At 40.6% G+C, this 25,500-nt stretch overlaps 1 protein-coding gene across 36 annotated transcripts in view; it reads right to left on the bottom strand.

The window, feature by feature from the left end:
* The window catches only part of CLASP2 (cytoplasmic linker associated protein 2), a 265,493-nt gene that overhangs the window by 149,915 nt on the left and 90,078 nt on the right, over positions 1-25,500 (bottom strand). For 27 of the 36 annotated variants that reach the window (XM_084618633.1, XM_084618647.1, XM_084618644.1 and 24 more), the window contains 2 exons: positions 22,858-23,004; positions 3,157-3,236 (listed from right to left, as the gene is read on the bottom strand). In XM_084618633.1, coding sequence (XP_084474759.1) covers positions 3,157-3,236; positions 22,858-23,004 — 227 coding nt within the window. Of the gene's footprint in view, positions 1-3,156; positions 3,237-22,857; positions 23,005-23,479; positions 23,670-25,500 lie in introns of those variants that run through there. The other 9 variants (XM_084618652.1, XM_084618654.1, XM_084618657.1 and 6 more) reach the window with 1 other exon arrangement.

Genomic DNA, 25,500 nt, shown 5'->3' with positions numbered 1-25,500 from the left:
GGCTCTGGCGGGGAGGCGCTTACCACAGGCAGCTCCCAGCCGGCAGCCGCTTAAGTGCCTGCCGTGGCCCCATGCCACTCCTGGAAGCGGCCGGTTGCTAGCACCATGTCACGTCTCTGTGCGTCCCTTGGGGGAAGGGGAGCAGCGGGACTCCGTGAGCTGCCTGCGCCCACAAGCAATGCCCCCGCAGCTCCCATTGGCCACTTTTGTGAGGACAGTGCTGGGAGCTGGCACAGAGCACAGAGCCACCTCCCCTCCCTGCCTCCCACCAGGGGCCCGCAAAGACATGCCATCAGCAGCAGCTTGCCACTTCTGGGAATGGTGTGGCAGCCTGCCTGAGCGCCCCACTGCGCCGTGGGACTTATAGCAGCATGGAGATCACAAGGGGGCAGCCAAAGAGCTGGCGGGCCGGAGAGAAATGTTCGACAGGCCGGATCCGGCCCGGAGCCGTATTCTGCCCACCCCTGATCGAAGAGACTGTCAAACAGGGTTTTTCCTTCTGAAGACTATCTCCAGCTAATGGGAAAGGGAACAGGGCATGTTGTTAAAATTATAGCTTTATTTAATGCTTTACATTTCAAATGCTTTAACTATTTTTCCTTCTTTTCTGTATATTTAATAAAAGGTTAAAAGGATTTTTAACGGAGTGTTTGCAATGGTACTAAACAGGCTGAGGTCTATGTATATCAAACCTTGTTTAACACTACCGTCCCAACATGTACTGCTTGCTAAAGGTATGTCTATGCTGCAGGTGGGAGTGAGCCGCCCAGCTGAGGCAGACAGACTAGTGTTAGCGGGGTTCACTCTAATGCACTAAAAATAGCTCTGAGGATATGATGGAACTGGACGAGACTGGCTAGCCACCCGAACTCAAACCAAGCCTACCTTACCTCATGGATCCATGCTTGGGTGGCTAGCCAGAGCCTCTGCCAGTGTTGGAATGTCCACACAGCTATTTTTAGCACGCTAGAACAAGCTCCACTAACCGGAGTCTTTCTACCTCAGCCAGGATGCTCACTCCCAGCTGCAGTGTAGATAAACCCTAAAACTTGCCAACAAGCACTTGCAGGAGAAAATATTCTTATTTAGTCTGCCTGCTACCATATTACATTTAGAGAGGCATCCTCATTCCAGTCACACTATGCAGTTGTGGGAAATGGTCAATACACATGACACTTTGTCTTTTGGCAGGGAGACCATCTCATTTGCCATGCTAACATCATGAACCGCTATCCCGACCTATACAACCCAGAGAGGATGATCTGTTTCAATTAGATTCTGATATTTACCATTTGGATACTCTTGAGTCATTAGAAGAATCTGTCTAGGATAGTGTTATAGAACCAATACAGACTGACCAAACCCTGTGCTGCAGAGCATGGCCCTTTCCAACACAGTGGGGATAAATGCTAGTAAGAAAGAGTGGTGTATTTGCATTCAAAATCATCCATGCAGCAGCAAGATGTAAATGGGGGAAGGCAGGGGGGAGATACAAAAACAAAACACTCTTGCAGCATAAGGGTTGAAATTCTGCAAAGATTTGCTTACGGGTGGGGTCAGAGTGTTATGGAGATACCTGCAATAAACTATTCCCTTCACAAAAATGGGCAGCTGCATCTTTGCCTACAGATATTCCCAGAAGCATACCTAACAAACAGCTGTGTTGTCATATGGAAGGAACACTGTACACCACTGTGGGTCGGTCATACAGAGGATCCTTTACGGTGGTCACAACCTGCAATGAGTTCTCAGTGTTCTACTATACGTTGGGGGTTTAGATAATTTTTTTCCAACAAGAGTGCACTTAACAAATGGCCCAACCACAAAAAGCACCAAATACCCATAGTTCAGCACTCTGATAATTCAGAACACTTAATTAAAGGTCAGATATTAGAAAGAACTCAGTACCCCTAATTTAGGCACTCAGGTAAGAGGCTAGACTTTTCAAAAGAGTTCTGTTAGAGATGAGCACTTTTGACAATCTGTCTGTGTGTGCTAGATTCAGGTCCCAAATTTTAGACACCCAACTTGGAAAACATTAGCCTTGCTTTTTTAAACCATTTGTCTAGTTCAGCATTTAATAAAGTTACAACCCTAGATTTTCCATAAAATCATGTCTGTCTTTCATTCACATCATGTATCGGCATTAAACATGTAAAGTAACACTTCAATGAGAACAAGGTCACTTCTCTCAGCAGTTACTGGGAAAAGATTAGTAAAACAACAATGGGCTTGAACCTGAAAAGGAAAAATAAAGGTTAATTAGTAACTAATAGTTGAAACAAACAGTTTCCAAGAGAGGCTAGGAAATAACCATCAATGGAAAACTTAAGGACTAATTTGACACTATTTACGAGGAACAATGCAATGATGATGGAATCGATCCTACTAGGACGCAAAACTGGACTCAATTATACATTTGCACTTATTCCCAAAGCGAATATTTCCATGATTAGCTGCTGTATCCAAAAAATACATATTTTCACTTTTTTTTTAAAAAAAAGAGGGTACCTGTATTCATATGATAGGGATCGTGACACAGAACGTTTACATGTTCATTTTGAATGCAAGTAATGACAGACATATGTAAACACAGGCATTGTATGAGTGTATTAAACAATTCCTAAAGTTAATGTCTGGGTAAATTGTAATCCACTATTCACGAAGAACAGAAAGGAAACTAGCAATGTGAATCAAACCTCTTGTCAACTTATTTTAAAAATCAAACCCTCCATGACTCAAATTACACAAGAAAGCTGTTAACAAAAATACAAACAAACCTATTTTAGGTTTTTTAATACACTCAGGACAAACTGTCCTGTGCCTATGTTAGAAATAATATTAATTCCCTAGACCAGACCAATATACCAAAGTTCAGTGCAGAACAAATCTTATAGCTAACTTCTAATTCTAGCCTAAAAATATAATGGAAGCCAACACCCATTTTTAGTATGTATGTGCAGGCACTTGCAATAATTTGAAGGGGAAATGTTAACAATACCCAGCTAAGGCGGATCATTTCATGACAACAAAGCATAATTAGAAAAAAATTAACGATTAAAGAGGCTTTTTGACATACAGTATTGCAAATCAGAACACATAAAAATAAGACATTTCTTCTGAAAATAAAATTGAGTACGAATGACAATGTCTTACCTGTACAGAAGGAACATCTGTAAATGCCCTAATAAAATCATCCTCATCGACGGCTCCAGCTCCTCCTTCTTTAGATGCACCTATGTAAGTTTTAAAACAAAAAACTGCTTAATATTGTCTAATACATTTCAAATTTACAAAGATTTTCCAGTTCAAATATATTCAATTTATATTTAACTTTAGTTATAGTGTAATCTTTAGTACCTGGTAAGGCAAGGTGAAAAATTTCATAGAACTGATAAACACGGAATTTCTACTATATAGGAAATTTTAATATTCTAACATCTGTTTTCATCTTTAATCTGGACAGAATCAAAATACCAAAACTTTTCATAAAATACTAAGTTACAAAAAATTTTGATGTGGGAATGTCAAATTTCTGACATTTTCAACCAAAACAAAATATTTCAACATCCTCAAACTGAGACATTTAGATTTGTTAACCGAATATAAAATATTTTTTCCATTTTACCATAGAAAAAAATTTCCCCACAAAAGTCAACATTTTACAGTGAAAACGTTCATTTTTGCTGAAACCACATTTTCTGCCAAAAAAATCCCCTGAACATTTCCAACCTGCTCTAATATTTAATCCCTAGAACACCCATCACCATACAACATGCTTGTACAGAATGCCTCCACTATCTACTGAAATAAAAGAGGTTTTCCTTGAACATGTATCACACAATAAACTAACAGTGGATTTAAAAATCCTATTTAAAGTAAATTTGTTAGTCTCTAAGAAAAGGAGTACTTGTGGCACCTTAGAAACTAACCAATTTATTTGAGCATAAGCTTTCGTGAGCTACAGCTCACTTCATCAGATGCATACTGTGGAAAATACAGAAGATATTTTTATACACACAGACCATGAAAAATTGGGTGTTTATCACTACAAAAGGTTTTCTCTCCCCTCCACCCCACCCTCCTGCTGGCAATAGCTTATCTATTACATTCTTGTTAAACACTGGATTTGTGCTGGAAATGGCCCACCTTGATTATCATACATATTGTAAGGAGAGTGATCGCTTTAGATAAGCTATTACCAGCAGGAGAGTGGGGTGGAGGAAGAGTAAACCTTTTGTAGTGATAAACACCCAATTTTTCATGGTCTGTGTGTATAAAAACATCTTCCGTATTTTCCACAGTATGCATCTGATGAAGTGAGCTGTAGCTCACGAAAGCTTATGCTCAAATAAATTGGTTAGTCTCTAAGGTGCCACAAGTACTCCTTTTCTTTATGCGAATACAGACTAACACGGCTGCTACTCTGAAACTTTTCATTTTAAGTAATTCCCCTGTTATGAAGATTCAAAATATAGGGCCGATCTTGCAGCCATTCCACAATGCCCACTGAAGTCAAGGGAAAGCTGCATGTAGAAAGACTAGACTAATTGTGATCATTTCAATACACAGCAATAACACACACAAGTGAAAACAAACAAAAAAAGTTTAAGAAACAAGCTAAAACTAACAATCTAACCATGTGCTCAAAAGGCTGTCTGAGCTTATCTACTTGTACTTCTGAAATAAAATTTTAAAGATCACATGGTACCATAGTTTATAGAGGGCTTCTGTAGTTTGTTACCAAAATAAAATTATTCAGTAACACTTTCAAACAGTAACTCTATAAGGTTCCTATCAACATTCTTTTTCAGAATTATGCAACAAATATTGTTTTAACAGCAGAGACAATATCTGATATCGAGCAGAAAAGCAGCATAGACTCAATAGTTTACACATAAAAAGTAAGTATTATTATTTTGCTACTTGTAACTGAAAAGCAATAGAGATACTGAAATTGCGCCATCCCTTTTTCAGCCAGGCAGTCAAAGGCCCTTTGGAAAATGTACATACTTTATTGGTGCAGTGTGGTTCCCTTGGTCCTACCCTACTGACCAATATTGGTGTGATGATGTTATTGGCTGACAAAAGCATCAGATCACTGTATTTAGCATGAGTTGCAATTAAGTGTTTGGCAGAACTGCATTAAGATACAAGAAGTTTCACCTTTCTTTAAATGGGATGAACAATTTTCTACTAGCTTAAGAAGAGAGTTGGAGACTGGTTAATGACTGTGATTCTTATTTCCACTTTAATTTTTCTGGATAACAATAGCTGGTATGCTGGACCAACTGTGAGAAGGGTCCTTACTAAGAGCACAGTAGCTATGCCAAATGGTTGGAGGCTATTGAGGGTGAAAACTGATTGTCTTCAGCCTTCCTCTAATAATATCCACATTTCCTGATCTTCCTCCAGTGGGAGTCTAGTCTTTCTGTTGAATCCTGAGAATGTGCAGGCAGAAAATTATAACAGTTCTTATTCATGAACTGTACTCTTCCTTGTTCAGTATTGGTAATAGGGGACATCATATCAAATATTTTTTCCTGAATTTCCCCCTTACCACTTTGTCTAAGAAGGACTCCCAAGAAGAGTCCCTCCCAGAAATGGAGTGGAGCTCACTAATTATCCAGACAAGTAGTTTCTCTTTCATGCCTGGAGCCACAAGCATCTCCTAGTTAGTGTGTTAAAAACCACAACCATGGAGGAAAACCTGACAGAATCCATTGTGGCATTCATTACATATTATGCTGTGATTGAGATTTTATTAAGGATGGCCTAAAAGCTTGTCCTTGGGCAGCAATAGTTCTTTTAGATTCTCAAACTAGATCATGATTACCCCTACTTAGAAAATATCTGATGAGGCTTGCACACACTTAGCAGGTGCCTCATAAAAGAAAACCAAGTCAAAACTATTTTGGCAAGAATTCTCCTCCCAAGAGTAACAATTTCCATGCTTGATGCTGCCAGAGCAACATGTAATTTTGTAAGTTAGGTCAGGGACAGTGCTATATTTGAGTAAAACTTCATCACTACTTTATTCATTTGCCTACCCTTTGCTGGTTGCTCCCATTCTGATTTGATTGCTTTCCTTGGATCATTCTTGTTCCTTCAGGGAAAGTAATCCTGGTTGGAGGAATTTGTTTGAATTTTGCTCAGCGGTTGGTTCACACCCAAGACCAGGGCGACTTGGCTGGTCATCTTCATTCTTACTGGGGAACGAGAATGCCTGTTCTAAGCATTAGCTCCAGATTATTCAGTGCCTGAAAATGGACAATTTCTTTAATTCAGAAGTGAAGAACTAGAGATGGAGGTCCTATGCATCTTGAATTTCTTGCTGCACTTCATGTCTGTATGGAGGTTGGGTTTTTTTAGATTTAGGAAAATAAGTTTATTCAGAATAAGAATCCCTTGCCTTTAAGGGCTTGTCTACAATGGCAATTTACAGCACTGCAACTTTCTTGCTTAAGGGTGTGAAAAAACACCCCCCTGAGCACAGCAAGTTTCAGTGCTGTAAAGCACCAATGTAGACAGAGCACCAGCGCTGGGAGCCGAGCTCCTAGTTCTGGTAGCGTCACCCCTCATGGAGGTGGTTTTTTAAGAGCACTGGGAGAGAGCCGTGACCACACAAGCCACATTAAAGCACTGCCATGGCAGCGCTTCAGCGTTGCCAGTGTAGACTAGCTCTAAGGGGGTTTTAGCATTTGGTATTTTAAGGAATTCATTAGCCCTAGTAATGATGGATCAACTCTAACCCAAATTACATATTGGTAGCATTTGAAGAGCAGGCTGAAGCACCAGGAACAAATCCTGCTTTTGCCATAAAGGTTTGACAGCATAATTTAGGCTGTCGTTTAGGAATGAAGATGGCTCCTGAGGTGCTTGGGATCTGACACAGGGCCGAGGAAAACAAGTCTTACTTCCTGGACAGTACTAGAAGAGCAATCTTCAAGTTACCAGATTTCTTGCCTTCTGTGTGTCTCTAGGACTCTTCCTTTGAAGTATGTTTCACGTGTTCTGCCATCAACATGGAAGGCTCTGAGTTTACATACTATTTTTCAAAGACTCAGTGTACAAAAATGTGCCAAGTGTTATGCAGGAATTTCTGAACCTTTTGTGAGAAGGATGCCTGCTGACTCCACAAACAAGGTAGGATCTCAACAAATTGGGTGCTTCTGTTATATAAAAGCTGCCTTTGATAAGACTGTCCATTCTCTACCAACCTGATGCTGGCTATACAGCTTCCCCAGACAGAGACTCCCTGCTGTGAAGTGAAAGAGAGGGAAGAAGACAACAGTACAGAGGAGGAGAAGGAGAAAGGTGAAAAGAAGTGGGAAGGAGTCTCTTGAGTTCTTCCAAAAGCAAATACAGTCCAAATAAAATTGGAGTTCTAGAGTTGCTATCCCCAGTTCCTGCAGAGAAAGGAACCTCTGATTACTAAGTACTGGAATGAGTTCTATTATTTTTGCCATCATGTCTTCATAGCTCTAGCTGCTTCTAAAGACTTCAGAAATGGAGCTCAATACATGAGAAAAGGTCAGTGGACATGTCAATCCATAAATGACTTTTTTGGTAACATTTTTGTTTTGAATAAATGCATAGAGTCAATTTAAAACCACACTTCTGACTGAAAATAGTTTACTATTGTTACAATGCCTATGAGTACTGTAATAAAAGTGAGAAAAAAGTTGTTTTTAATTTGCATATATACCACCACTGGATATTAGTTTCACAGTATCCCCTTTCTTCAATATCTCCTCTTTGAATGGATGCATCCGTGAAAAAATCATTTTTTTAAAATAGGAAAATGTCACTGAAAAAACACACAAAAATTGGTAGCGGAATTTAGGGCAGCTGTAGTCCTTTAAACTACTTCTAACTCATTTTTTCCCTCTTAAATGGTCACCCTAAAAAACAGAGTTCCCGGAATCAGAAATATGTTCAATCCAAAATGTAATTCCCAAATGCAGAGATAAATATGCCAATGAACTTTGCCAGAGAGTGGTATTGGACAATAGCTCTTCATCCCTAAAGGTTCCGTAGTTCCACATCTTATTTTGCCCCCCCTTTCTTCAACATGTACTTGGAGAAGGTTAGTAAGGTGTGGGCTCCAGTGTTTTCAGTACCCTTGAAAACACCCAGCTCTCTAACTGTATCTCACCTAACTGAACAACTGCTGTCAAACATCTGGCCCAGAGACTGGAATGGGAGTGAAGGCTTTGTCTGTCTGAAGCTCCATCTGGCCAAGACTGTGGTGATACTAGCAGTTGGGATGAAGCAACAGGAAGATATGGCAAAGAGCATATCTAATCTTCTGACTGAATTTATGTGCCTGCCATTTGTCAGTAGTTTGCAGTTTAGGAATTACTTCATTCCTAGCTGCCATTAGACAATCACACAGAAGCAATGACAAGAATGGTTTTTTCCATCTTGTCTGACTTGGAAATTGTACCTATTTCTTTCATATGGAGACCTTGCTACTGGAATTCATGCCTTCCTCATCTCACTAGAACCGCAATACACTCTAAATAACACACCTTAAATACACTTAAAAACTGGTTGAAGAACACAACAGCCAATGTATTAAATAGTTTCTGTCAGTCGCAACGGCTCGATGTCTAGCTGGCAGCCAGAATCAAGCGGCGTGCCCCAGGGGTCAGTTTTGTTCCACATTTTCATTAATGACCTGGATGATGGTATGGATTTCACCCTCAGCAAGTTTGCAGATGACACTAAGCTGGGGGGAGAGGTAGATACGCTGAAGGGTAGGGATAGGGTCCAGGGTGACCTAGACAAATTGGAGGATTGGGCCAAAAAGAAATCTGTTGAGGTTCAACAAGGACAAGTGCAGAGACCCGCACTTAGGATGGAAGAATCCCATGCACTGCTACAGGCTGGGAACCGACTGGCTCAGTGATAGTTCTGCAGAAAAGGATCTGGGGATTACAGTGGATGAGAAGCTCGATATGAGTCAACAGTGTGCCCTTGTTGCCAAGAAGGCTAATGGCATATTGGGCTGCACTCGTAGGAGCACTGCCAGTGGATCCAGGGAAGTGATTATTCCCCTCTATTCGGCACTTGTGAGTCCACATCTAGAGTACTGCATCCAGTTTTGGGGCCCCCACTACAGAAAGGATGTGGAAAAATTGGAGAGAGTCCAGTGGAGGGCAACAAAAATGATTAGGGGGCTGAGGCACATGACTTATGAGGAGAGGCGAAGGGAACTGGGCTTATTTAGTCTGCAGAAGAGAAGAGTGAGGGGGGATTTTATAGCAGCCTTCAACTACCTGAAGGGGGGTTCCAAAGAGGATGGAGCTTGGCTGTTCTCAGTGGTGGCAGATAACAGAACAAGGGGCAATGGCCTCAAGTTGTAGTGGGGTAGGTCTATGTTGGATATTAGGAAAATCTATTTCACTAGGAGGGTGATGAAGCACTGGAATGGGTTACCCTAGGAGGTGGTGGAATCTCCAGCACTAGAGGTTTTTAAGGCCTGGCTTGACAAAGCCCTGGCTGGGATGATTTAGTTGGGGTTGGTCCTGCTTTGAGCAGGGGGTTGAACTAGATGACCTTCTGAGGTCTCTTCCAACCCTCATCTTCTATGATTCTAACATACATCACAAGTTTCTCATGATCTGAACTGGCTGCCTTTTGATTCCAGAGTGGAAGTTAAGATGTTGGTTTTGGCCTATAAAGTTCTAAATGGCTTAAGTTTTGCCTGCTCGAGAGAAACTCCCATTTCCAGATGCCAAACCACCACAGATACAATTAATGGAGGCTCTGGAGTTACATTCTCCATTGGTCTGAAATACACCAAATTTGTAGACTTTTAGAACAAACTGCAAGCCTATTTCACAGGCTTTTGGGAAGTATGGAGTAAAGTTTATACTGAACACAGATTTCATATTTTCAAAACTTTTCAGTCTTCTCTTAAATAACCACTGAATCAGCTAAATCAACTTGATATACGTAAAGGGCTTGGCATATTCACATAAATTACATGCAAGAACACAACTTTCAAAGAACATTATTGAAGTTGCAAAGTTAATGTCAAGGTTCCTTCCCCACTCTGAACTCTAGGGTACAGATGTGGGGACCTGCATGAAAACCTCCTAAGCTTACTTTTACCAGCTTAGGTTAAAACTTCCCCAAGGTACAAAATTATTTTACCCTTGGATTTCCACTGCCACCACCAAACTTTATCTGGGTTTACTGGGAAAACGTAGTTTGGACACGTCTTCCCCCCCAAAATCCTCCCAGCCCTTGCACCCCACTTCCTGGGGAAGGTTTGGTAAAAATCCTCACCAATTTGCATAGGTGACCACAGACCCAAACCCTTGGATCTTAGAACAATGAAAAAGCATTCAGTTTTCTTACAAGACGACTTTTAATAGAAGTAAAGGAATCACCTCTGTAAAATCAGAATGGTAGATACCTTACAGGGTAATTAGATTCAAAACAGAGAATCCTTCTAGGCAAAACCTTAAGTTACAAAAAGACACACAGACAGCAATAGTCATTCTATTCAGCACAGCTCTTTTCTCAGCTATTTAAAGAAATCATAATCTAACACATACCTAGCTAGATTACTTACTAAAAGTTCTACGACTCCATTCCTGTTCTGTCCCCGTCAAAAGCAGCATACAGACAGATACAGACCCTTTGTTTTTCTCCCTCCTCCCAGCTTTTGAAAGTATCTTGGCTCCTCATTGGTCATTTTGGTCAGGTGCCATTGAGGTTACCTTTAGCTTCTTAACCCTTTACAGGTAAGAGGATTTTTCCTCTGGCCAGAAGGGATTTTAAAGGGGTTTACCCTTCCCTTTATATTTATGACAGTTAAGCACTCAAAAATTGAGAAATGCCAGAATTAAGGTTACCTGTGCAACCTTAATTTAGTACTCTTGTACATATGCATTTTTATATAGTCTAATTACATCATTACATACTATTTTTTCAATAGAACCCCTGCCTCCTTCAGTCCTCAAAACAGACAGTGCCCATTTAATGAGAAGTTGTTCAATATTTTGCTTCATCTTCGACATTCCATATGTGGCTCAATGCCTTTGAATAGCGTGCAGTAACTAACGGTGGGCTGTAAACAGATCTATTAATTTCTTAATAGGCTTTTGCTACAGTTCTCATCACCACAGTATTTGAGTGCTTCCCAAACATTAATTTATCTTCACAACTCACCTGTGAGATGACTGGGTATTAGCTCCATTTTACAGATGGCAAACTGAGACACACAAAGATCAGTGTCAAAAGTATCTATTAATTTTGGGTGCACAACTTCAGACACTTAGGACCTTAATATATTCAAAGTACAGCTTCCATTGACTTCAACTGCAGCTGTGAATGATCAACATGTCTGCAAATCAGACCCTAGAGTCCTAAGTTGAGCAATTAAAAATTATCATGCAATTAGCGATCACTTGTGAGAAGTTCGCTTTAAGTGACTTGCCCAGAATCACAAAAGTTATATGTGGCAGAGGCAGGAATAGAATTACATTCTCCAGGATGGTATTCAACTGACATACCTATAAGACCATCCCTTCTTTTCATGCAATCCTGTGCCTCATTCACCTTACATCTTCCAACTTCTGCAACAACTGAGGCAGGGATCCTACAGACAACAGTCTCTTTCAGTACACTACTGTGATTCATCCCCAAAGCAGGGTAGAAAAAATAGCATGTGAACATGTAATTAAGGACACGCACTCTCTCAGTCTCCCTCTGAGGGCTTCTCATCCAATCTCTGTCTCTTCACCTCCCCCAGCTCCTTGTCTCTTTTCCCTGCCAGTCCCAGTTCCCCCTTGGACCATGGCTCCTTGTCAGATCAGTCTCCCTCCCTCCCAATACTGGTTCCCAGTCCCAGTTTCCTCCCTAGCTCCTCAGCTGCTCTCAATTAATTTTCCCCTTCCACACATTGTCTCCCCTCATTTCCCTTCCTGGCCTCCAGACCTAGAATCTGCCCCCCACCAGCTTCCAGTCCCAGTTTTCACCCCTGCCCCCGGGCACCTTATTCCAATCTATTCCCCGGCCCTTCCTTATAATGCCTTATGTCGAGCTCTTGTCTCTTTAGCATTTGAATCAGACTGCTTCCTCTTCCACACTGCCTGGTTACCAACAGTGGGGATCACTGACAGCACAGTGATGGATGCCTGCTGACTCCACAAACAAGGTAGGATCCCAACAACTGGGGTGCTTCTGTGAGATAAAAGCTCCCTGCTCTCAATTCTGGTGTCTGGCCCCAATCCAGCAGAGAGCAGCCATTACTTAGAAGTAAGGCTTTACCCCTGTAGCCCTGGGCTAAAGCATGCTCACTTACTCTATCCAGGGGGGTGTTGCATGCACTGTCCGGTTCACACTAGGAGCAGTGAGGGGATGAAGCATGCTCAATGAGGCTAGACTCTACAGAGATTTTGACTTTTAAGCTCTAGAAAATATCTACTGAGCAAATGCTAACTGCAATTTTTCAAAGGCTTGTAATTTGGCCAGGTCTGGGTAGATTTCACAGGGATGGTAAATCATACAACCCTGACAGAGGCCACCCCAATGCCAAATTTCAAGCTCCTGTTCCAAAGCATGGGGGCCCTGGAGCTTTCCAAAGGCAGACACCAGATCTTTTAAAAAAATATTTAAAAAAAACAAAAGTTTTCCCTATTGTTTTTACCCCACCATCATTCTCGGAAGCAGCTGAACCATTCTGGCTGACCCCCCCTCCCCGCAAAAAAAAACAAAAAACCAATCAGCCTGAAGCAGGCAACTGGCATAGAAAATTTCAGCCCAAATTATTGAAGTTTGGCAAAGTTATAAGCAACTGAATATGGGGTCTTATAATGGGAAGTGTCTTGCAATCTTAAAAGACGGAGATGATGTTACCAGGCCCACCAGAAGGAGAAGTACGTAGCCACCACATCTGACATACTGTTGTAAAATGTACTTAAAGATGATCTGTGGCCCTGCATTTAAAAACATAAAATGGCAGAATATGGCATTAATGACAGGATACATGACAAAAACAACAAATGTGCTTCAGTCTCAGGTTCTAGGGGTGTGTCTGTGTGGATTTGTTCTTGTGCTTTTTCAGGGAGTTTCTTGAGCAGATGGTGTAGTTTCTTTTGGTAACCCTCAGTGGGATCAGAAGGTAATGGCTTGTAGAATGTGGTGTTGGAGAGTTGCCTAGCAGCCTCTTATTAATATTCTGACCTATTCATGATGATGACGACAGCACCTCCTTTGTCAGCCTTTTTGATTATGATGTCAGAGTTGTTTCTGAGGCTGTGGATTGCAACAAAGCCTGTTTCCAACTATGTCCACATATCTATTCAGGGGACACCATCATAGGTGGGCCTAATCACATCAGCCACACTATCAGAGGCTTGTTCACCTGCACATCTACCAATGTGATATATGCCATCGTGTGCCAGCAATGCCCCTCTGCCATGTACATTGGACAAACTGGACAGTCTCTACGTAAAAGAATAAAGGGACACAAATCAGACCTCAAGCATTATAACATTCAAAAACCATCGGAGAACACTTCAATCTCCCTGGTCACTCGATTACAGACCTAAAAGTGGCAATTCTTCAACAAAAAAACTTCAAAAACAGACTCCAATGAGAGACTGCTGAATTGGAATTAATTTGCAAACTGGACACCATTACATTAGGCTTGAATAAAGACTGGGAGTGGATGTGTCATTACACAAAGTAAAACTATTTCCCCATATTTATTCCCCCTTCCCCCTCCACTGTTCCTCAGACGTTCTTGTCAACTGCTGGAAATGACCCACCTTGATTATCACTACAAAAGGTTTTTTTTCTTTCCTGCTGGTAATAGCTCCCCTTACCTCATCACTCTCGTCACAGTGTGTATGGTAACACCCATTGTTCCATGTTCTCTGTGTATACAAAATCTCCCCACTGTATTTTCCACTGCATGCATCCGATGAAGTGAGCTGTAGCTCACGAAAGCTTATGCTCAAATAAATTGGTTAGTCTCTAAGGTGCCACAAGTACTCCTTTTCTTTTTGCGGATACAGACTAACACGGCTGCTACTCTGAAACCTGCCATTACTTCAGTTTAGTATAAGTCAGTAAGGAATGGTTTTAAGATAAACCTAGTAAGTCATTCAGACTGATACAGGAGTGTCCAGAGAATCTTTTGTATTGGTTTAAAAGCCAGTTCAATTTATACCCAAGAAAGTTACACTGGTAGACTAGCCTTTATGTTTGTCTAAAGCCTTGCTTAAGAACAAGCTAGCACTGGATTAGCTAAAGGTACAGTTTTAAATCAATGTTGTTAAAGTGTTGTGTAAAACACTTTTTACACTCTGGTTTAATTCTCTAAGAAAAAATCAAACTTAACTAAAATCAACCACCCTTAAACTTAAGTGAAATAAAATTAAATAGCAAGAACTTGTTGAGCTGAGTTTATACGCATTTCTTCCCCAATTTTGTAATCTTGATTACTATAGGCAATGCAGGTAGCAACACCTATTAAGGTTGCCCAACACTGCTCACTGTAAGACTATTTTCAGTTCCTTATAACTTTGCCAAATTTGAACCATTTGGGCTGAGATTTACCATGCTGGATGTCTGCCTACGGCTGATATAGGTTTCAGCTAAAATGGTTCAGCTGTTTCTGAGAATAAGATTGTAGACAAATATATTTTCTCCATGTTAAAAAAAAAATCTTACATTTTTACTGAGAAGCTCACGCACTTTCATGCTTTGAAGCATAGACTTGAAAATTTGGCAGGTAATTGGCTGCCTTTGTGACAGAGGTGTGCTTTTTGCTGTTCCTGTGAAATGCCTCTCAAATATAAGCCTCTGAAAAATCTGATTTCACTCATGCTGTGCAGAGACTTTAGAGGTTGTCAACTAACTTCTCTAAAGACTCCGCTTGCACTGGACATGCCCTGTTCCCTCACAGTTCCCATGTGCCAACCACACTGTGCATGCACCATCCCCACCAAGTGACTGAGCATCTTGAATCCCAGGGCAGCAGAGGCTGAGTAGGACTTTTCCTGCAACTGTTCATCCCAGCTGCTGCAGGAAGCTGTGGCACTGGGCACAGAACCTGAGAGCAGGGGCTCTGTCTATCCTGTGCTCTGAATGCCCCCACTGGTATTCAGCTGATCCCATCCAGTTTAAGATTAGAAATTAAGTAGTGTAAAACTCAAGTACTGCACGTGATCACATTAAAAAGCTACATTATAAGAATATTAAGGTTGGAAAGTCAAGCACAGTGAGTAAGTGTATGAACTTCATTTTCTTAGTAGAAAAACTAAGGCACAGAGAGATGACTTGGGTCCAAGAGATCTCACAGCTTTACCACATGAAAAACAAGTTACTTATGGGGCATTAGACATGCAGCCTTTGATTACAACCAAGTGAAGATAGACAAAATGAATCAATTGGAAGTAGTAAAGAAACCTATTGCCACTGGTTCCAATAAAAGACATAACTTGCTGGGACAAGAGTCAGGTCACAGGCATAAAAACTCAAGTGCTCTTGCTAGAGGTTGCTAAAAAAAAATCCCAGGAGTCTTTTTATTTTTATATATATAATTACACATACATACGCGCACACACACACACTGAATTCAGACACAATTTTTACCACTAAAAAATGAAACAAATCGTGTTTAAACTATGTAAAAAAAACTATGTAAAAATATAACTCCTGTTATAATAGACATAAAATTTCTTTTTAGCCCTCATCTGAATTTAAGTATTACAAAGTTTTAAGGTGTTTTCCCGCAAATTACCTCAGTCTATTTTTTCTACCCTATCCCACCTGCAACAAAGTAGATTTTACCCGCTCCCATTGTTATGGTAGTGGTTCCTGCGGGATCCCAGTCCTGTTGCAGGGCTCTTCTGTGAACAGATAGGACATAGTTTGCCTACTGAAGAGCTGGTGAATGCTGCCTCACATACGGACCACCACTTTGATTTAGCTTGGTGTTCGCAGGAGAGCTCAGCCATGCTGAAGGGGGACGGGCTGAAGAATCTTGAAAGGGAGGGGTTGCCGTGCCAGAATCAGTGGGCTGACAACCCCCACACTGCTAATTACCCCATCCAGGAGAGGAGGATGAGAAGCAAAAATGAATATAGAAGTAAGCTCGCAAAAGAAGTGGTCAGAAGCAAAGCAAACCAACACTAACTACTGCCATAAAGGCAGAAGATTTGATGGCAAGCTGGAGGAGGAGGCGCAGCCGACATGGGGTACATTAGAACATTAAACTGTAGAAAGGAGGGCAACAGCTCATATGTCTCAAAATTGTGGGAGAGAGTGGGCTGCAGAAAAGAGACTATGGCTATTGCTCAGATATTGTGTGACAAATTTAGCTCTTTTTCATGTCACCAAAGAATAAAGAAAAAGGAGACAGTTACACATATCCTCAGATTAAATCTTCTACTATTACTAAGGGTAAGTCTGCACGACAAAATTAAGTCACCCTAAGCTGCGTCGACACACAGCCACCGCAATAATTAAATTGCTTTTGCATATCCATGCTAAGGTCCTTTTGCCGGTCGTGTGCATCCTCACAAGCAGCACTTGCAGCGAAGCAGAGAGCAGTGCACCATGGGTAGCTATCCCACTATGCAAGTTACCACTATCTGGCATAGGCTGCTTTGAGAATGGTTTGCAAAGCCTCATGGTGGCAAATGAGTCACGCAAGGGTGACTAGGAACTCGGTTTCAACAGCCAATGTTGCTGTTTTCTCCATCCCATATTATCTGCATCCCATAATGTTTTGCATCTTCTTTCAAAAGCTCCACAAACCCATGCATCTGCCATCTCTGTGAGAAGCATGGATCCAGCACTGCTCTTCAGTGGTTTGTTGACCGTTACGAACACAACACGCCTGGTCCTTCAGCATTTTAAGAGTTGCCAGAGAAGCCGCGAGGGCTATGACAATGCCTTGCAGGCTGCCTTGCTGACAGATGTAGAAAGAAACAATTCAAGGTTGTTGTTGGCATTTGGAGCAGTTGCAGATGGTGGAGCACTGGTTCTGGGCCCGAGAAACAAGCACAGACTGGTGCGATCGCATCATTATGCAGGTCTGGGATGACGAGTAGTGGCTGCAGAACTTTTGGATGCACAAGGACACATTAAGGAACTGTGTGCAGAGCTTGCCCCCACCCTCCGGCACAGAGATACCAAAAAGAGCTGCACTCACGGTGAAGAAGCAATCGCTGTGTGAAAGCTGGCCACGCAAGATAGCTAACGATCAGTCCGGAATCAATTTGGAGTTGGGAAATCCATCGTGGGGGTTGCTGTGATGCAAATGTGCAGGCCCATTAATTGGGTCTTGCTGCAAAGGACTGTAACACTTAAAGTGTAGTACATTCTGAGTGGTTCTGCAGCAATGGGGTTTCTGAACTGTGATGGGGCGATAGATGGCATGTTTATCCCTATTTTGGCATCAGACAACCTTGCCAACGAGTACATCAACAGAAAGAGCAACTTTTCTATGGCATTGCAAGCACTGGTGGATCACCAGAGATGTTTTACCAGCACCAATGTGGGATGGTCAGGGATGGTGCATTACACATGATTTTTAAAAACATAGGGCTATTCAGAAAGATGCAACCAGAGACTTTCTTTCCAGACTGGCGGATTTCCATTGGGGATATGGAAACACCAATAGTGATCCTTGGAGATCCAACCTACCCCTCATTCCCGTGGCTCACAAAGCCGTACACCAGCCACCTCGACAGCAGCAAGGAACGCTTCAACTACACGCTCAGCAGGTACAGAATGGCTGTTGAATGTGCCTTTGGCCGTTTTTAAGGGCACTGGCACTGTCTACTCACGCAATTAGACTTTAGTGAAAAAAATATCCCCATGGTTATAGCTGCCTGCTGTGTGTGTCATAATAACTGTGAAGCAATGTTTCCACCAGGGTGGAGCACAGACGTGGAATGCCTGGCTGCTGATTTTGAGCAGCCAGATATTAGGGTTATAAGAGGAGCTCAACAGGGAGCTATAAAGCTCAGGGAGGCTTTGAAAGATGATTTCAATAGTGAGCCACAGTAACGTGTTGTTGTTGTAGTGTGCTTTGCTGGGCATTGTTTTTTAGAACCCTGGTACAAACCTTGTAAAAAGTGCTCTGTGTGTGATAACATAATATTGTGAATGCACCTATTGCTATTATCTTTTAATGAGGTCAGCCCAAGCCACCTTATGCTGTCAACTAATAAAGATGAATTAATTTTCCATAAACCAACTTTTATTCCAAACATATGCAAACAAAAACAATTGTAACTGAACGAAACTATGTAAATACAGGGAAAAGAACCTTTGAAAGGGAAAGAACATTCGTTCTCATTTCAAACAATACACCAACAGTCTCTCTCTCAGGTCAGAGTACGTGTGGCTGTGATTGTCTGTACTCTTTCCTCAGGATGGAGGGGTAGTGGTACTGCAGCGGCCCTGGAACATATGGGGCGGGTGGGATGGATAGGGAGGTCCCAGAATGCAGTTATCGATAGGCTGCAGTGGGAGATGACCACCACAGGTCACTTAGACCAGAAGGTCTGTAAGAGTCTCCAGCATGTCCGTCCGGTCTTGAGAAGCACTGTCACATCTTGCTGCATCTGTCCTTTTGCAGCACGTTTCTCCTCTCCGCACTCTCCTTTCCCATTCTGTCCAGAAGGGTGCTCCTCCAAGCAGGATCTCTTGGAACATATCATCCCATGCTCTCTTTCTTTTCCTCCTTATCTGGCTGAACCACTCCACTGGTGTGGATGGCGAGACCCCTCAAAGCCACATTTCCAGCTAAAAAAGACACAATGCACAGAGGTACTATTTAGAGTGTTTTCACTCCCCTTGATCCACAAAAGTTACAAGTACTACAGTCTCACTTGCACTTGGGATTCATAGAGCACAGTGGCAGCTGCAGCCATAGTGAGTACAGCTCAGGGAGAAGGGGGCAATTTGGGACAGTAAGTGTGGGGGAGCACATGGGCACCAGCATATGTGGAATAGGGCAACTGAACTGAATCCTGGCACCGTTTTCCACAGGTGGTGGTGATTTTAGCTGGTATCTCACTCCTAAGGGTAACTCCTGAAAGGGAACACCCCCTGCACGCATCTGGCCGCAGACCGGGTCCATATGCTGCTAGCCTGTGTGCTGAAATGGTGCTAGCTGAAGTAATTACTGACTGGCTTGGGAAAGTGTCCTACCATGGTGGAAAAAATAAGACAGCCCTCCCCAAAACCTTCAGCAGAGGATTGCAGACTACCTCCAGGAAAGTTTCCTTGAGGATTCATGGGACATCCTGGTGCGCATAAACAAACTATTTTCCAGGACCCCCTCTACCTCACTATATCGGAGAACGAGAAGCAGATAGCAAGTCTACCTCTATTGATTATTTCACTACATCTTCTACCCTGATTAAAAAGTAGTAAATGAACTGCAATATCAAAGCAAACTGCATGCTTACCAGAAGTTCCTTCCCCTACATCAGGCTTGCCAGTGCTGTACGGTAGGGACTGGCTCGAGTGCTCCAGCATCAGAAAGAGTTCCTGGCTTGCCACACCACTGAATCCTCCAGTCACCTGTTCCCCATACTCCTCCTCCGTTTCCTCATCCAATACCTCCTCGTCACTGTGCAATACAGGGGCCCCCCCGAAGTATCCAAGGGCTCTTGGCAGTTGGGCCTCCCCAAAGGATGGCATGCAGTCTCTTGTAGAAGCAACATGTTTTCAGCTCTGCTCCAGAGTGACTGTTAGCCTCCTTTGCCTTCTGGTACACCTGCTGCAGCTCTTTGATTTTCATGTGCACTGCTGCATATCCCTGTTGTAGCCATTCTCCCCATATCCTGAGCGATCTGCTCGTAGATATTGGCATTTCTACTGCTGGATCAGAGCTATGCCTGCACAGTCTTTTTCCCCACAAACCCAGGAGATCCACTACCTCTGTGTACTCCAGGTAGGAGGGCGTTTGCTACGTGGCGCTGGCATGGTCAGCTGGGCAGTTGCTATGTGAGCTCTCCACGCAGTGCAAACAGGTAATGGAATTTAACTACATCGACCTAAGTGCTACGCCTCTTGTGGAGGTCAAGTTATTAAGTCGGCATAATGGTTGAGTTACATTGGCGGGAGCAACATTTTAGTGTAGACGCTTACAGACATAGGTTGATGTAAACTGCCTTGCATCAATCTAATTCTGTAGTGTAGACCAGGGCTAATTTTCTTCTTTTAGAGGCAACACTTCCTTTTCGCATGACCAAGGTGACAAAAAATCCTTAGCCTGATTACAGTAAAAAAGACACAACCAAAACAAAACCAAAAAAGCCAAGAACCTCTGTCATCTTTAGCAGCCTGAAATGAATGGGAACAGTATGTGTGTACTAGGAATATTTTTGCATTCACAGTAATTGTATAAAGAAAAGGAGGACTTGTGGCACCTTAGAGACTAACAAATCTATTTGAGCATAAGCTTTCGTGAGCTACAGCTCACTTCATCCATGAAGCTGTAGCTCACGAAAGCTTATGCTCAAATAGATTTGTTAGTCTGTAAGGTGCCACATGTCCTCCTTTAATTTTTGCGGATACAGACTAACACGGCTGCTACTCTGAAACCAGTAACTGTATAATCTTTCTCTGAGAGAAGACTAAGTTATTCCATCAGATATGCCAGCCTACAGTTTTTTAAAAACATATTCAAAACCTTGACTATAGGTATGAGGGGGATAGCTCGGAGGGGGGATAGCTCAGTGATTTGAGCAGTGGCCTGCTCAACCCAGGTTTGTGAGTTCAATCCTCAAGGGGGCCATTTAGGGATGGGGCAAAAATTGGGGACTGGTCCTGCTTTGAGCAGGGGGTTAGACTAGATGACCTCCTGAGGTCCTTTCCAACCCTGATATTCTATTCTATTCTATGATTCTATACAGAAAGAGAGAGAAGAAACACCTTTACGGTTCCCAGAACTGAAAAAGGAAGACCAATAGAAAAGGCAAATATATAAAGCAAAGTAACTGTTACATTTATTTTTGACATGTCTCAATTTTGATAAATTAGTGCTATTACTTTTGTACAGTCTAATTTCCTGTAACTTGTTTTTTAAAGTGTGGCAGTCAATCAGGAAAAGGAAGAAAGCAAAATAAAGTTTCAGCGATTTAAAATTTATTATTTTATAGTTAATATTTCTTCTGTGATGAAGTTTTAGATAGTTTAGTAGAGTGGTTAACTGTTTACTATACTAGTAGAGTGGCTATAGTTAATAGAATTACAGTTTTAAAAGCTTGGTAAGAACTTTGCAACGGAGGGAATTTGGATCTTAAAACTTCAGTTCTAGTACCACATCTGTGTAACATTTGAAAAGAAAAAAAAATAGTCCAATGCTCTTAATGTACAAACCTGTTCCTTTTAAAAATCAGTTTATCATAAAAAGGACCTACAAAGGACCTAAAAAACTAAATTTTTAATTAAGTCTAGATACCCATACGAAATGTCCACAAGAACCAGCATGAGAAAGGTATTCAGCAAAAAAAGGTAAATATTAAGCAACTTTAAAAAATAAAACAAGTGTGAAATCCTTTTGTTTACGTACTTCCTGGTTCACTCTGACATCATCGTAAATTGAACTGTTATGCCAGTACATATGATGTCATCTTTTGGGAATATCTTCAGTGAACAAGAAAGTACTAAGATTATATTGGAAGGGAGAAAATATATACATTAGTTGTATCTTATTGGTATGCTAATGAACCTCACAACTTGGTTGGTGAGTACATGTAAATCATATATCAGTGCTAATTCATTTTCACTGGGCAGTTCACATTTAACAATGTTAGATGAGCAACCTAGAATTGAAAAAAAATCTTGCAGACAGGTTCTAGCAAACAAAACAGTGATGCTTATCTGAAAAAACCAACACTATTAAAAATAATTAGCTATTCATAGCTTTTAATATCTAAAAACTGGCATATTAAAAAATTTCACTCTCAGCAGGCTGAAATCAGATCCTTTTAATTTTCAGGTACTTCAAAGCAGAAATGGAAAATGTTTTCCCAAACTATATCATTTACTGAATACATGAGTGGGCAAATATGACAACTGTCATCCTTCTAGCAGTAAATATTCACTTTTATTCTTACATAAAATGGTTGAAAAAAAGTAATAATTATGTTTCTGGTTAGATCTTAGATACAGAATTGGAATGAACTCCATGCAATGAGTCTGATACCACAGATCACAAACACATTTCTCTAACCAAAATGATTAACTTCCATACATAATAAGAACAAGCTATGTACTGCTTACTTCTATTACACATAAATCATGATAACAGTTTTGTATATTGCCCAGCTTTTTCTGTTTTTCAATATACTTCATAGTTATCGTAGCCAGTTTAAGAAGGCAAAAAACTCTAAAGGTGTACTAGATACACACGCCCCTCTGTTTTGTTGAGGTACATGAAGGTTCTTCAACCATTTGAAAAAGGTGTGGGCCTCCATTACAACTTGAATTCTACAAATCTATTGCAGATTTTATAAGCATGTTTTTTGCAATAATTGGTTGTCCTGGGAGTTAACAGAGACCCACACATCTATTCAGAGCTTTCATCAATCTGATTTCCACCTTCAACATGTTCATTTGATTTATGACACCCATTCTATGACAGATAAACATTTGTAGCCCTTTATGTGTTAACTGTATGCTTATATACCCACATATATAGCAGCTAAAGTACTGCATCCATTGAATAAGCAAAACCAAGAATTCATTAATAAAGCTTTGTTAATTGTATATAAACAATCACCCTCCAAAGTTATTTGATTTGTGCTCGCTATGTCAGGATTGGAGGAAAAGCATATCAGAGTGTGAGTAGATTTATATTACCTCCAACCTTAGGCCCACCAGCTGAACCTGGTTTTCTTGCACTGTTTGAAGGATTCCCGAGTTTTTTAGGTGCAGGAACCTTGAAAGCTGAAGCAGCTGACGATGGCCTATTTCCATCCACTGACTCCTCATCATCAAAGCTTTTATCTACAAAAGGATGCATAAAAGAAATTTACTTAGGAGAACAGAGGGTTTTTTTTAAAAATTGCTCTGCTGCACTTTTCACAGAAATTTACCAAAAGATCAAATAAAATTTAATACTAATTATTTTGCCCTTTGTCTATGGCATGGGAAACAGATGACAAAGAAAAATAAAAAGCATTTTAACACCACAAGATTTTATACAATACTGCCTTTGGATTCGCAATTATTACAGTATTAAACACAAAAATGAATCCTACATATTCAACATCACAAAAAGAAAAATTCTCTGCACAGTTTAAATGTGTCCTGTCCATCATCTTCCCAAAAATGAATATAATTTTCAGTTCATTCCAGGCTATCCAAGAGCAATGCTTCTCCCTTTTCCTCTACTCATGCATGCATTTTCTGCTACACATCCTCCCATAATGTGTCTACCAACACTCCGTCTTATTCCTTCCACCCAGATCTTGCAACTTACAATCACAGATCCGCTTGCAGATCAACCGCCTCATTCCTCTGATAGCTCTTAATTCCCCTCACACCAGGATGCTCCCAATACCTCACATGGCCACACACAATAGATTCTCAATACCAATCAAAGATTCTATCCAAAACTGTCAGAAAACACCATAGCTCCACCACTGAGATTTGTGCCGGCATCTTCCTCTCTCTTCCCTGCACTAGGTGCTGAAACAACCAATCAGCTTCAAGGTGACATCATTTTCTGGTAGCCACTGCCAGATGAAAAGGTGAAAATTCTTCATACATATAAATTCATTCCCCCACACACAATATTTGCAGCCACAATTTCAACCCTTTAAAAATTTCATACCCATACTTTGCTCAAGGGTTTTCACACGTACCCCAAAAATACAAGGGCTTGTCTTTTGTTCAGTCAAGTCAGAAACTCATCTCCAGCTAACAGTTAAAATATTCTCAAAAGGATGTGCTGCACTTGGTTTTTAAATTAATTTTTTAATAAAAAAGAATTCCAGAAGCAAACTGGGACCATTTTGTAATTAATTTAGTAGAAAAAGTTGGATTTATCTAGAGCCCTGCAATGCACGTAAAAACAAACCTGTAGTTCATATCATAAACAAGATGGGTGAGGCTGACACGCAGCTGCATAACAATGATATAAGCCAATTTAGCAAATATTTCTTCACTGTAATCTGCCATTTCTAAAAAATATCACAGCACTGCTTTTATTTCAGGAATTTTAATGTTTATTTAACCTTGGTGTACACTGAATGGCAAACTGTTCCCTATAAAATGAACTATATTTAAAAAGAATCTCCTGGGGGAAGACACATTCACTATCATATCAAAGCAAACATGTTTTTCCAAATGGCATTTATAGCGACAGCTGATGTAAAAACACTGAACATTCTGGGGTTTACTTTAGTTTCCTAACGACAGTATGACTTCAGAAATATTTTTGTTTAACCAAAACAACTTATAGCACTATTAAACCTCTACTTTCATTTACAATCAAAAACCTAGAAAATATCAGTAACTGTGTATCTGAAAATTTTCTCCAACATGCTTGTTTCCTTTCAACCACCATTTAAGAGAATGTGATTAAGAATACTTCTGTGTATGGATATGTAAGCAAATCAGAATGCAAGAGGAAGGGCAGTGAAGAAACACACACTATTCCAGGAGTTTCCATGGAAACAGTACTCAGTCCTCACACAAGAACTGGGAGAATACACTTCAGTTCTAACTAAGAAAAGACACTGATTTAACTCTTAGTGTCTTAAAAATGTAATTGTAAACATCACCATTTAAAAAAAAAACCTTTTACATCCATTAATCTAATCACATGATTAAGTTTTATAAACTTAATGCTGCATGAAATAAATGTTAATGGTAGCGATTAACACTGAGGATTCTGACTCAGGGAAACAACGTAACTTCAAAATAGTATTAAAAACAGGCTGTAGATGAAGCCAATTTTTAACGTCTTTTTTAAAACAATACGATGAATGGCCACCTAAAATTTCTTAAATTATGATACCAGAAGTAGCTGATTATTAAAATTTAACTCTAAATTTTCCACTGTTAATACATACATACTGCATTTTTTTCAGCTTTGACTGTGAAAACAGGCTAGACTTTCATATTGTCAGTCAAAAGAACAATACTGCAGTCTGAGTTGCAAATATTGTATGAGAAAGCAATTTTTATAAAAAATAAAACTGTTTCCAGTGCGATTAAAAAGTAATAGTAAGATTTTACATTTGTAAAGGTTCTTATTCCAGGGTATATATGAAGCTGCAAGGACTTTAAAAAGAATATTGGACAGATTTCTACTAAAAATGCACACAAATTACTCTATAATCTTACAAATACATAAACTGAATATGAAACAATACCTAGTTTAATAAGAAATTTTAAATCTCAGATAAAATAATTACATTTAAGATTTTATAATATATGAAGTCAAAATTTAATTATAGTTTTTTATAGGAATTGCAACTTTCCCCCAGCCTTTTG

Source organism: Lepidochelys olivacea (genome assembly GCF_965140295.1).
Source record: "Lepidochelys olivacea isolate rLepOli2 genome assembly, chromosome: 2".
NCBI classification, from domain to species: Eukaryota; Metazoa; Chordata; order Testudines; family Cheloniidae; genus Lepidochelys; species Lepidochelys olivacea.
The sequence above is the reverse complement of the archived record's forward strand: the minus strand, read 5'-3'. Positions and strand labels throughout refer to the sequence as shown.